The 13,355-nt window shown below is 36.9% G+C and overlaps 1 protein-coding gene across 1 annotated transcript in view; it reads left to right on the forward strand.

Annotated features, from left to right (window-relative positions):
• TTN7 (Structural maintenance of chromosomes (SMC) family protein) overlaps positions 1–13,355 on the forward strand; it is a 209,268-nt gene that overhangs the window by 42,150 nt on the left and 153,763 nt on the right. Inside the window, exon 3 of the mRNA XM_089822696.1 lies at positions 9,293–9,331. Coding sequence (XP_089678822.1) covers positions 9,293–9,331 — 39 coding nt within the window. The remainder of the gene's footprint in view (positions 1–9,292; positions 9,332–13,355) is intronic.

The raw sequence follows: 13,355 nt of genomic DNA on the forward strand, positions 1-13,355 counted from the left end.
TATATTGTCTATGAGAAATTCTAAGTGAAATTCCTTGTAATGCATTCTTCTCTGTGAGGGAGAACTGAGGTGAAAGTGTTTGTACCACCTTATGACTTGGCTCATGGTGGTTACTATTTCACATATGATATATAATTAAGGTGACAATCTTTCATTGACATATATAAACAGAAGATAATCATTGTAAGATGACGATCTTATAAATGTTAGACCTATTATCATTGATAGACTTCATTAAGTTGTTGTCCCAGAGTGTTGAAAGTCACGATAATGAATGTATCATACTGGACTTCATTAAGTTGTTGTCACAAAAATATTAAAGTTTTGCAATTGTGTGTTATGAAAGGTGACGATCATTGATTTATGTGAGGTCACTATTTTAAGATGACGACTTTATCAATAGTTGATCTATCTCCTAACACCAAAATATGTTGGAGCAAGCGTTATCATGGTTCTTCGGGCTAGATTTTGCCAGACAACCTGAAAATCAATTGTTATGGTTCTTCTAAACGGATCTTGCCGAACACCATAACTTAACTTTGTCATAGACCACACTTAAAGTGGTGTTCAAATCTTGTATTATAATTGCTTCAATTCTCTTTGCTAAAGAGGGAGTGTTGAGAAATTTAGCCTCATAGTGAATTTAAGCCAATTCCATATGTAATATATGTTAATATATATATGTGTGTGTTGATGGATTTATGTTGATATCCATAAATATGCCATTCTAGGAATATCACATTGAGATGGTATATGTCCATATGCTTGAGAGCATAATGTTTTTCATAACAAATCCTCCCTAGCTAAGGGTGAGTGTTAAGATTAAGCCAAAATGGATTGATTTAATCGTAAGTTACAATGTTGATATAGTATATCATATATATATAATATTATAATTATTCTATATATATAATATTATAAATATATATATAATATAATATATTATATTATATTTTATATTATATATATAATATATTATACATATATATTATATATAATACATATGTTATATTGTGATTTATATTGTTAATATATATTAACTAATAATGATTAATCATAGAGACATGTCTCTTACTCTTATATTTATAAGAGATTGTGATCTACATTTGGAAAATACCTATAACAATGGTAGTATAATTACATTTGCAATATCATAGTTTGACTCAAAAACCACAATCCTGTAGCAATATCATAATTTGACTTGTTTGGGAAATTATCTCCTACTTATAATTACATTTGCTGAAATCGATCCATGTTACTGAATAGTTCTGTGTGAACAACACTTGTTGGTTTCTGACCCTCAGATTATAGGGGCATTCTTTGGTGAAATGTCTTGCAATTTGACAAATGTTGCAAAAGGATTTCTTCAGAGAAGACCCATTTGTGTGTCTCTCTTCCTTGTAGTCCGTACACCACTTCTTCAGATAAGACCAGTCTGTACACCACATCTCCTCTATTTTGTTTGATCCTCTTTTCGTTGCCTTAAGTTCCTTCATCATCCTCTTGAGGTATTTTTTAGGGCAGTTACTTTCTTACTTGATTCCTCTTCACTACTTTCCTCCGAGGACTCATTGTCTGAGGACTTAATTTTCTTGGAAGTCTTACATTTGCTTTCCAAGTCCATTGCACAGTTATATGCATCATCGTACTTTTTCGGGGGTACGATCTTCATCTTCTTTTAGAGGGAAGTTTTTAGTCCTTTGACGAACCACCACTTCTTCAGTTCGTTAGCACAGACAGATTCCATTTTCCCCATTAATTCCTTTAACCATCGCCCGTAGACTCTAACAGACTCATTCTTTGCTGGTTTTGTGTTGTAGATCTCGGAAAGGATCTCATTGTTGTCTCTTAGCAACTTAAATTCCGTTTGGAATTCTTTTTTCACTGCCGTCCATGTTAAACCATTTTTATCCACATGAGAGTACCGGTCAATGACTCCTTCCCTTATTGTGGTAGGAAACTATTTGATCCACTTGTCCTCATCAGTGATGCCATTAGTGGTCCAATTTGTTTCACATGTATGGCAGTCTGTACGGGATCCTCTTTTGCTTGGCCCGTAAAGTTGGGAATTTTTTGTTTGTTCCGAGCGATGATTGTTGGTTGTGCCCCCCCCGTTGTACTATCGGTGCTGATGTTGCCTGTGTCGGTGCGTTACACTGTGCACCCGCCTTACACTGCGGTGTGATAAATTCTGAAAAGAGGGTTGTTCGATTATCAAACTGTACTTGTTCGTATGGTGTGTGGGGGATAAAGTGGTCACCTTGGCTCGTGCTCTTTCGACACCTTGAGCCATCTTGGTTCCTTCTTCACTTCTATCCGGATTCTCTACCTGTGTTGTATGCAAATTTAGAAATTCTTACCTCGTTTCATTGATCAGATTCAACCTTTGCCGTGTCTCCTCTAGTAAATCCTCCGTACTTCTCAATTCTAGACGATTAGGCAAACTGTGCTCTTCGTTTAGTGCACCTTTCGTGGCATCGTGGTCACCCTTTGTGACCCCTACGTGGTAGCCGTCAGCGAGTTTCTTGAGCTTTTGCCTTCGCTTCACTTGCTGTCTTAGGGTCAAAGCTTGATGTGCGGCGTGGACATCATCATTATTTTGTTCACTTCTATTTATATTCTTATTCAATTGATTTGGCATCAATTCTTAAAAACACATTATAAATAACAAGAACACTTTTATTTATACATTGTCTCTATACACCATCATGGGTCGTTTATTCGACCGTTACAGAGTATTAGTGCTCTTTTCACTCGCACTCCATTTACATTCCCATGACGTCGGCCTCATGGGTTAGACCTCCGTTAGGTTTCATCGGGATCCTCTGGTTCTCGACGATTATGTTTCAGAAAGTTCCCAAGAGTTTGTTTTGTGTGCTGCTCTCTTGCCGCTTCCTCCCTTTGTCTCACTTGCGCCAAGAACGTTTGTGCGAACAATCGAGGGAACTGACACAACAATCGGTTTGCAGTTGGACTCACGTTCAGTACATCCCAAATAGTGTCCTTGGGAACTTGTTCATGTATGACTTCTCTTCGTATGAAAGTTTCAATACTTGCATGGAACAAAATGTGGAAATTTGCCGTTCGTTCATGCTCCCCTTCATATCGTCCAGTCTCTTCGTTGTCGTTAGTCCTCATAGTCTCCAGGATAGGCATTCCCATTTATTCAATTTTTTGTATGCCATTGTTTGCGTCACTTTTTCTAGATTCAGAATAGGCAACGATGTCAAATATTTACCGTGGTGGGGTAACATAGATTAGTTGCATACAGGAAGTAAAATATTTAACATAGAATGTAAATAGAACACAATAGTATTATATGCATTGATTGGTTATCATGCACAATGTATTCGTACAACCATGTCCCGATCAAAAGGAAGAATGCATACATATAGTGTCCGAGGGGATGCAAGGCGAATTGTTGTATCCATTTATCTCCCTCGAGTAGACCAACTTTCTAACTACCCAATTTCCAAACAACAACATATCCCCCAAAAGAAAAGGTTGTCTCCTGACGACTTACAAAATTGGAGACAACTGCTTAGTACATCAAAAACATTAACTAAGAGGAGGGTGTGTCCCTAAAGTGCCCAATATCCTTTGTAACTCAGACTTGATCCGTGTGAATGTGTGAATCTTTTTGCATTGATCTCCACAGTTCCCTTAGCAAAAGTGCTACCTCTATAACCTGTGCTTCCTTCTATGTGTAGTTCGCCCTACGTGCCATCACTTCGGTTCTGGCCTCCTCTAACTCATTTTTGGCCCTTCCTTTATCCTGTATGAGCGCTGCTCGCTCTGCTGCCCAATCCGGTTGTTGCTTAGCCAACTGATTGGCTAACTCCTCTTGAGACTTTTCCTCTAGCTTTCTAGACGTCTTAGCCGCCACTCTATTGGCATCTGCATGTTGCTGAGCATAGTAGGCGCCTTTATATGTTGCTACTACCTCATGGGCAAGCTTGTCCATAGTGCTGTTGCTTAGTCCCAACTTCGGTTAGGTGGTCCAGTTTGCCATGATTACGGGCGTTTCAATTGCTGGCTACCCTCTTGCCTCAAAGCAGGATAAAAAATGTTTAGGGCATCTCCTCCGTATGTAGGCTAGAACTACCTGTAATTCCTTCGTTATGGACATTGCATTATGTCCAATTACTTGACCCATCTCCAAGGCATCCTCTAGTGTCTTAAGGTATGCTATACTCCTTTGAGTATCTGAACCGTAGTCTATCTTGTTCTCTCCATACGAAATATTTAATACTCGTGCAGAAGAAAATGTTGAGATTTGTTGTCAGTGCATGGTCCCCTTCATACAATGCGGTCACTCCATTGTTGTTAGTCCTCACAGTCTCCGCGATAGGTATTCCCATTTATTCTATTCTTTCTATGCCATTGTTTGCGTCACTCTTCCTAGAAAATGTTGTTCTCTCCATACGAAATATTCAATACTCGTGCAGAAGAAAATGTTGAGATTTGCCGTCAATTCATGGTCCCCTTCATACAACGCGGTCACTCCATTGTCATTAGTCCTCACAGTCTTCGTGATAGGTATTCCCATTTATTCTATTCTTTCTATGCCATTGTTTGCGTCACTCTTCCTAGATTCATAATAGACAATGAAGCCAAATGTTTACCCTCGTGGGGTAACCGAGATTAGTTGCATACAAGAAGTAAAGTATTTAGCATAGAATATAAAGAGAACACAATAGTATTATATTCATTAATTGGTTACCATACATAATGTATTCTGTACAACCATGTCCCGATCAACAGGAAGAATGCATACATATAGTGTTTGAGGGGATGCAAGGCGAACCGTCGCATCTGTGTAAGTCCCTCAAGTAGACCAACTGTCTAACTATCCAATTTCCTGACAACATTCTTGAGCTCACTTTTGTTCGTGGAGAACTTTGACATTTATAGTAAGTGGTTACATGGCAAATATCTTTTTGAGTTTTTTTTGATTTGTTCTCAATGGCCCTTGAAGAACATTGCTTTTTATGTTAAGTGGTGTCATGGCACCTATCTTTTTGGGTTTTTTTCACTTTGCTTCTCGGAGAACACTTCAATTAATTGTGTGAGCTCATGTAAGCATCAGTTATCTGCTAACAGTTCTGTTGGTTTTGACAGTGATACTATTCTGGTATAGGTAGTGGTTACATATACAGCGACTTCTGGTGTTTTGAGGGATTATTTTAAATAATTTTAAAGCATGAAAGTTAAATTGTATATTTAACATTATTTGAATTAGTAAAGTAATTTTAGTTGGGGTCTAGGAATATATAAGGTGTAATTTTAAATTATCAAATGAAGTGCTTTCGAAAAGTTGGATGCCAACATTGGGAGACATAAGGTGAGATGAAATTTAAATTCTGGGTGTTGGACTTTAGCTGACAAAAATGCTTTTTGATGATCTTTTTCATTATGCCAAAGTTTATTGTATCTGATTTCTATTGGATTAAGAGGAAGAAACTCTGTTGGGGTTCAAGAGATTGAACATGGTTCATCTCAGGCATTTGAAGGACAAAAACCCTCGCTTGGAAATCAATCTCTGTGGTTGAAAATCTATCCGAGCTCACATTTCTTGGAGATATCAATCAGTTACTTCACAGTGCATTTAGTTTGAAATCTTTAATGGTTTTTTCAATGGATGAAGTGCAAGTTTCAGATAATCTTTCTTGTTGTTGGACATTTTTAGGGTTTGTAACCTCTTTCTTGGTGTTGGATTTCTATCTCCAATTCTGGTGTCAATGTTCAGTGAGTGTTGTTTTGGCGTGGATTTTGGGGTTTTGGCTTTTTCATGGCAAGAGTTTTTCATATAATTGTGGTGTGGATTTTATTACATTTATGGTGTGCGACTTGTCATGGTTTTTGAATCACTGCAGATTATATTCAGGGCTTGAGGATTTATATTGGCTTTGGTGTTAAAGAATGGTCTTTTGATTTGGTGTGAAGCTCAGAATACTTACTGTAGCATAGCCTTCTCATATTTTTGGTGTGGAGGATTAACTCCATATCATTAGTGAATTGGTACCGGGTTCCTGTCATTACCAGAGGTTTTCATTTTTATTGTCTTTCATTTGAAATCTGCTTTACCTGATTTTGGTAATCAGCATTTTCAGTCTAAATATTGCAGCAAGAGACATTTCTGTAAACGTGGACTGAGAAGTGTGCGGTTTGGAGGAGGTATTTGAGATTGTTTTCACTGCTGTGCATGTTCTGAGGATTTGCCATATGTACTGCAGAGTGTGAAGCTTTCTGCTTGTAAAATCTTTTTGTTTGAAAGTAATACGGCAATATATGTATTTTGAGTATTTGCTACAAATGAATGAAACTGATAGTTTACATCATAGTGAAGTTATAAAAATAGATTCAGAAGTTTTTGAAAATGCATTGCAAGTCCAACAAACAACAAAACATAAGCAAACTGAGTTTTTCATGAGCAACAAGTTTAATGTTTCTATGAGTGAATATATGCAAACTGTTCGCCTACTTATTCTACTGAATCCTTCAAATTCTGAAATTGGAAGCTTGCATCTTTTCTCTTCCACAAACAATCAAATAAAACCTTTCTGTACATGTGACAAGAACATGGATGAGTGGCTGATGTCTAATATCAGTTCACCAATCCATAATGACAGAGCAATCATCCCTTATCCAAACTTGTATCAACTCCACTGTTATCATGCTCACCTTTTAGTGAGTGGTTAAAGTAATCATTAGCTTTCTGCCTGTCTTTGACTGGCATTGAACAAGGTCCAGACCACTGGTACCATGTCCAGACACTGATTGAGATTGAGATCAACATTCAGCAATTGGAATACTCCTTAACAAGGAGGGACTATTAAAATAATATTGTTATTTTATTGCTTTAGTGGTCATCTTTTGTATATAATGTTATTTAGTTGGATAAGACCGATTAGATGATCTTCTTAAGTTTCTTATCAGACGCTTTCTGTTTTGTAAATTTGTAAAACTCGTTATAATGATCGTCTTGATCATTTGTTAATACATCAATTTTTTTCCAATTACTTCCAATAATATGGTATGAGAGCAGTCTTGATTTTTTTGAAAAATTTATAATTTCTCTATTGAAATTTATTTGATTGAGTTTGATAAGTAGGAGATAATTTCCACAACAAGTCAAATTGTGATATTGCTATCAGGATTTAACTGTGTGATTTTGAGTCAAACCCATTGACCCATGTTTCATGAGTAGTGATTCAACATGAATCCATCTCTAATGAGAATAAATGGAACACTTAGCACTCATTGGATCTAGGTGATGCTCATAGGGGTGAAGCACCGGGACTTCCCAGGAGGTCACCCATCCCAGTACTACTCCAGCCTGAGCGTGCTTAACTACGGAGTTTCCTCCATGGTTAAACCCAAAGCTTGCAACCCCATTTGCAAAACCTTCAAATGTTGTGCCTTATGAACCATTCATTAGAAAGCCCCTAAGCTCATCAATTGATAAGTAGGAGATAATTTCCACAAGTCAAATAGTGATATTGCTATTAGGATTTAACTGTGTGATTTTGAGTCAAACCCATTAACCCATGTTTCACGAGTACTGATTCAACGCGAATCCATCTCTCATGAGAATAAATGGAACACTTAGCACTCATTGGATCTAGGTATATCTCTTTAGTAGAAAGAGAGTTTGGGTGTTCTATTATATCTCTTATGTCTGATAATGAGGGGGGAAGGGGGGGGCGCGGGGGGGCGTTGTTCTCATGCTTTCTCCACATTTTGTGATACACATGGCATAAAACCTTAGTTAACCACACCTTATACACCTCAACAAAATGATGTCGTAGAGTGTCACAATCGTACCATTACAAAAATGACCAGGACTAATATGGAATTCAAAAATGTTCTCAGGAAATATTGCGTAGAAGCAGTGTTTACTGCAATCTACTTCCTTAATTGGTCTCTCACACATGCTATTAAGGGGAAGACTCCCGAGGAAGACCAGATTGGTAAAAAACCTGGGATCAACTATCTGAAAAGTTTTTGGCTCTTTAGCATATGTATGGATTCCAGATGCTCAATGCTCCAAGTTGGATTCCAAGAGTCAAAAGCTTATGTTTACAAGTTAGAGTGACAACCATAAGGCTTATCAACTGAGTAATGTAGACACTGATTGTCTTATCTTCAGTTTCGATGTTGACTTTGATGAAGAATGAGGGCCATTTCTTCATTCCTCGTTGGAGCAGAATTCTGAGGATCAATATTTGAAGGCCTTAGATTTGGGTATCCGTCTTCTGTTAGGTCCACTTGATGGGAGGGATGATGTGCTACCTGACTTTCCTTCAGATGATGCTAATCTTGCACCTGTTGTAGATCCTATTCCCCCTCCAACTCCAACTATTCCTCCTCCATGTGATGTTTGCACATCAATTCTCTGGCCTGAATGGTGCACTAAAACCATCAACGATCTTCGTCCCGATGAACTCATTAAGGGTAGATCTTCTAGAAATAAGGGAAGCAACCAAATACAAGTAACTTTGTTCTGATGGCCAACCTTTATATTGTTTATAAGCTTCTTACATTTAAAGAGGCAAAAGGGTTTGTAGAGGGGGAATAGGCTACAGATGTGGAATACCTTTTCTATAGGTTAGAAGGGTAATGGAGTGGATTTTCTGAAACACTCTGACTCCTTGAAGAACTTACATGGCATGGTTGGTCAATTTCAATTTCAATTTCCTCACCATCACTACCTTGACTCCTGCCAGTTCTTATTTGTTTTCAGTTTTTTACTGAAAATGTAAATGACAGCTGTAAGTGCAAACATAGAGTACATACAAACAAAATAGTCTCCTAAGTATTTTTTTGCTCACTTCTCTTTCCTTCTTTCATTTGGCTTCTGACAACAGTGCACTTCTTTTTTCTTCTCTTCACAATTTTCAAAACGACACAAATGAGTTTTTTCTTTGGGTTTGAATGTTGCAATGTTTTTGAATAGGTGAAACAAAAAGTCACTGGGTTGTAGGGGAATCTAGTCATTCCCCGGCCATTTTTAATTGAAGTTGTCTGCAAATATATAAGGATTTTACAGGTAGTTTGAGTATGTTTCAAGTCCTGACCATATAATTGGGTTATGGTTGTTTTCTTGCTTTACCGTATCCTTATGTTGATTGAGTTTTGCTAATTCTTTTTATTCATATACATATCACAGACATTTCAGTAAAGTGATTTTGATATTTGTTTTGCAAAGTTCTTTAATATGTAAGGGTTGAATTAGCTGTTTGTGATTTGATGGCATCTAATCTATAAATATTTTATTTTTTTGCTACAGTTGGTGCCAATGGCTCAGGCAAGACAAATTTTTTCCATGGTATGTAATAGACATTTTAAATGTGGTAAATAAAGGGGAAAATATAACATTTAATAAGATAATCTGGCTAAAGGTGCACATGGAATACTCAAAATAGATACACACAAAATCAACCTAGGAGAACCCTTCCAAAATTGAAGGGGAAAACCCAGCCACAGCAGCAAAATATCTCTTTTGCTGATACAAAGCTTTCACACCGTTGATTTACAATACACCATGCAATCATATAAATAGATTGCATAAGACTCTTCAACTTCACACGAAAGTCTTTTTGAGTGCCAAAAATAAGACCCTTCATATTTCGATATATTCAACACTTCACATTTCCATATGCATGCCTATTCGCATGACGTATGCCACTTCTTTTGCATAATATTAACTTAAATATAATCACAATATCCTTTTCAGCTGAAGATGACCATAATGGTCATAACAAACATATTTATATTAGTGATAAAGATCCCTGTCGCAACTACAAACTTCAACACTCCCTCTTAGCAAGAGAGAGATCTTTTAGTCAGTAATGCGCACATAGCTGCAACCAAAGATGATAAATTCACACTCATGACTTTCACCATGCCTGCTTGCAGAGGGTAGAAAGAAGACATTTATTTCAAAACTTCTCCCAGAGAAGGATACATTTCCACCATGCTTACTTGTAGAGGGTGATCCACTGTACTTACTCGTAGAGGGTGAAACAAGGGATTTCAGCTCAGACTTTTTCTACAGAAGAATGCAAATCAACCATGCCTACTTGTTTAGGGTGGTCCACCGTACATATTCGTAGAGGGTGGAACGAGGGATTTTACCTTGAACTTCTCCCAGAAAAGAATGCATTATTAACTGAGATTTTGTCTTGACAGTGTCTCCCTCTCAGCAGGGACAACTTTAATAACAGTATTTCCCTCTCAGCAGGGACAACATTTAATAACAGAGTCTCCCTCTCAGCAGAGACAACATTTACTAATAGAGTCTCCCTCTCAGCAGGGTCAACATTAATAACAAATAATTTTTTTTTCTTAACAAAGACTCCCTCTCATCAGGGACAACATTTAATAACACAGTCTCCCTCTCAGCAGGGACAGCATTAATAACAGAGACATTTTTTTCTTAAAAAAGACTCCCTCTCAGTTTGGACAACTTTAATCACCACTATAAGATGGCTGACTATCACATAAATTTGCAAAGGGTTGGACATCTCTCTCTGTCACACAATCTCCCACTGAATCTGAATAGTCTCTCTCTCTAAATATAATCTTCCCTTATACGGTGCCACCAGTTTAGTATCAAGACTGCAAACGTCGTTGCATAATCTCTCACCATCCCATTGCACCCATAAATGAAAATGAGAGCCGACATCTTTCAGAATAACCTGCAAGTCTCATCACAGGCTTTTGCACAAAGTCAGGTCAGCATGCACATGATAACCATAAAAACTTCTTATGTATGATTATTCATTGAAATCATATCATATAATAATATCTCACAGAACATACCAAAGCCCCTTACTAATGATCCTGATCTTTAGGTTGATGCCAGCCTGTACTCCATTATTTTAATAAATCTCTACACACATAGTGTAACACTGCATGCGCACAACAATGAATGTTACCGATCCATCAAAAACTTACATGCGAATAGCCTCTACTCCTGAGAATCACAGCATGAATATTAAAGTATTCTACTGATTTCAGCCTATGATATAAACTGAATAATGCGTACTGAGCCTTAGATATATCGATATCCTCAAAAGAGAAACTCATTTGATGTTGCTATGTACTTCATCCACCAATAGGAGAAACACTGGTCATAATTGATGAGAACACATACCCCGTATATTCTCAGAAAAGAAAAGAATAAGAATCTAGACTGCTAACTGTCCATCGTATTCACTACTATGCAAGACCGTTAAAGCTACATCTGGATTCTGCCTACTTAGGATTTTAATGCAAAAGATTCAGAAATGTGATCCAACAGAAAGACTAGGCCATCCCAATCACCCAAGGATTACACACGATTGAAATCTACGATGATCCCACACTTGTCATAAAATTTTGAGCTTCTTCTACTAAGATTCCTGTCAATCTAGAAATCTATCCCAATTTTACACAGATCGGAGAATAACACATATATATTTTCAAATTCTTCTAATTAAAAATATCGCCAAACTCTTTTCGTCCTGCATTTAATGGGTGACTTGTGACAGAATATGAAAAGATTTATACAATTGCACCTATATAAATTATAATAATTCACAGAAACTGCACAAAGGTTACACATGATAAAAAAGAGTATATATATATATATATATAAAATATAAAAAACTAAAATGTGATACTTCCAATACCTGAGCCGCTCATGGAAACTGAAAGTTCTCAGAGACAAGAATGAATGAAATAGCACCAAACCCCTTGAACACATGCTGAGAAGTGTCCGAAAAAATGCATGCGATCATCTAGATCTGGAACCTCTCAGTTTCGCCATCACGGCCGTGAGTTCTTGTATTGCGGAATTTTATGTCAGTTCAGATTTGCTCATGCCATCTTGATTTTTAAATTCGATACTTGCTAAACTTGGATGTAAAACAACATCTATTGAAGAAGTGGAAGCAAATCAGTCTTCTAAATAGAAACAGAAAGAATCAACAGAATTTTTTCCATGTCTTCAACACTGACTGAACAAAACTGAATATAATCTGCAACACTCAACCAGAAAGAATAAGCACACACGTATTATATTGTACAGGAATATTAAAATCTGAAAGCCCTGCAATAATCTCCAGAACCAAAATACGCCAAACTGCCAGAGTGTGAAATACAGAAAACATCCAACTATAAATTTATGCTCTTGCCATAGCGGCCTTTTCCACTCAAACTCTCTTGAATGAAAACTGAATATGGGAGAAGGTCAAAAGTCTGAGTCGTTACCCGGCAAGGAGAGTCACAAAAAATTATTGAACGAGATGGAAGCCAAATGACTTTTGTGCTGGAGAAAGAGAAAAAACAAAATAACGTCACCAATAATATTCTGGAGAAACACGGCACCAAAAATATGCTCAAACTATACTGGAGAAAAACGTTACACATTTACAAGCTTCACCAAAAAAGATGAATCCACCTTGATCAAGACGCTAAAACCACTACATTGGTTAAAAATGATATAACCAAAAGGAAAATGTTATACGAAAAAAAATAGATTCACATAAAATGAAATGAAGGGACATCCACGGTCATGTCCTCTGGCATTGCAGTCACTTCTGATAATTTATTCAATTACTGATGATTCCTTCATTGCTCTGAATGTGCATTTCGTTCCTTAGTTCTTCCAACAATAATTAACAGACGATGGCTAGCTGGTGAAAGATAGGATGGATATGAAGCTGAAACACTCAACACTAATTTCATCAAAATAGACACAACTCTTGGACAGAGCTGACATGAATCAGATCACAATATGCTCAGATAATCTCACACAAATAACATAGTACATTCTCCTTTACAGCTGTTATCACAATACCATGTTAAGTTTTGAGCCCATAAATCAAGATAAGCGGCAATAAGGAATACTCAAAATAGATACAAGAGACACAAAATTACCCTGGGAAAACCCTTCCAAAATTAAAAGGAAAAACCCAACTACGCCAGCAAAATATAACTTTTATTGATCAAGAAAAGCTCATAGTACAAAGCTTTCACACCATTGATTTACAATAGACCACACAATTATATAAGTAGATTGCATAAGACTCTTCATCTTTCACACAAAGGTCTCTTTGAGTCCCATATATTCAACACTACACATTTCCATACACATGCCTCTTTGCATGACGTATGACACATCTTTTGCATAGTATTAACTTAAATATAATCACAAATATCTCTTTCAGCTGAAGATGACCATAAAGGTCATAACAGACATATTTCTATAAGAGATAAAGATCTCTATCGCAGCTACAAAGTTTGACAAATTAGGGGGAAATAACATTTAATAAGATATTCTGGCTAAAAAGTGCACATGGAGGGAA

The sequence above is a fragment of the Cupressus sempervirens genome, chromosome 3 (genome assembly GCF_028749045.1).
Source record: "Cupressus sempervirens isolate cs-2001-9-10 chromosome 3, ASM2874904v1, whole genome shotgun sequence".
NCBI classification, from domain to species: domain Eukaryota; kingdom Viridiplantae; phylum Streptophyta; class Pinopsida; order Cupressales; family Cupressaceae; genus Cupressus; species Cupressus sempervirens.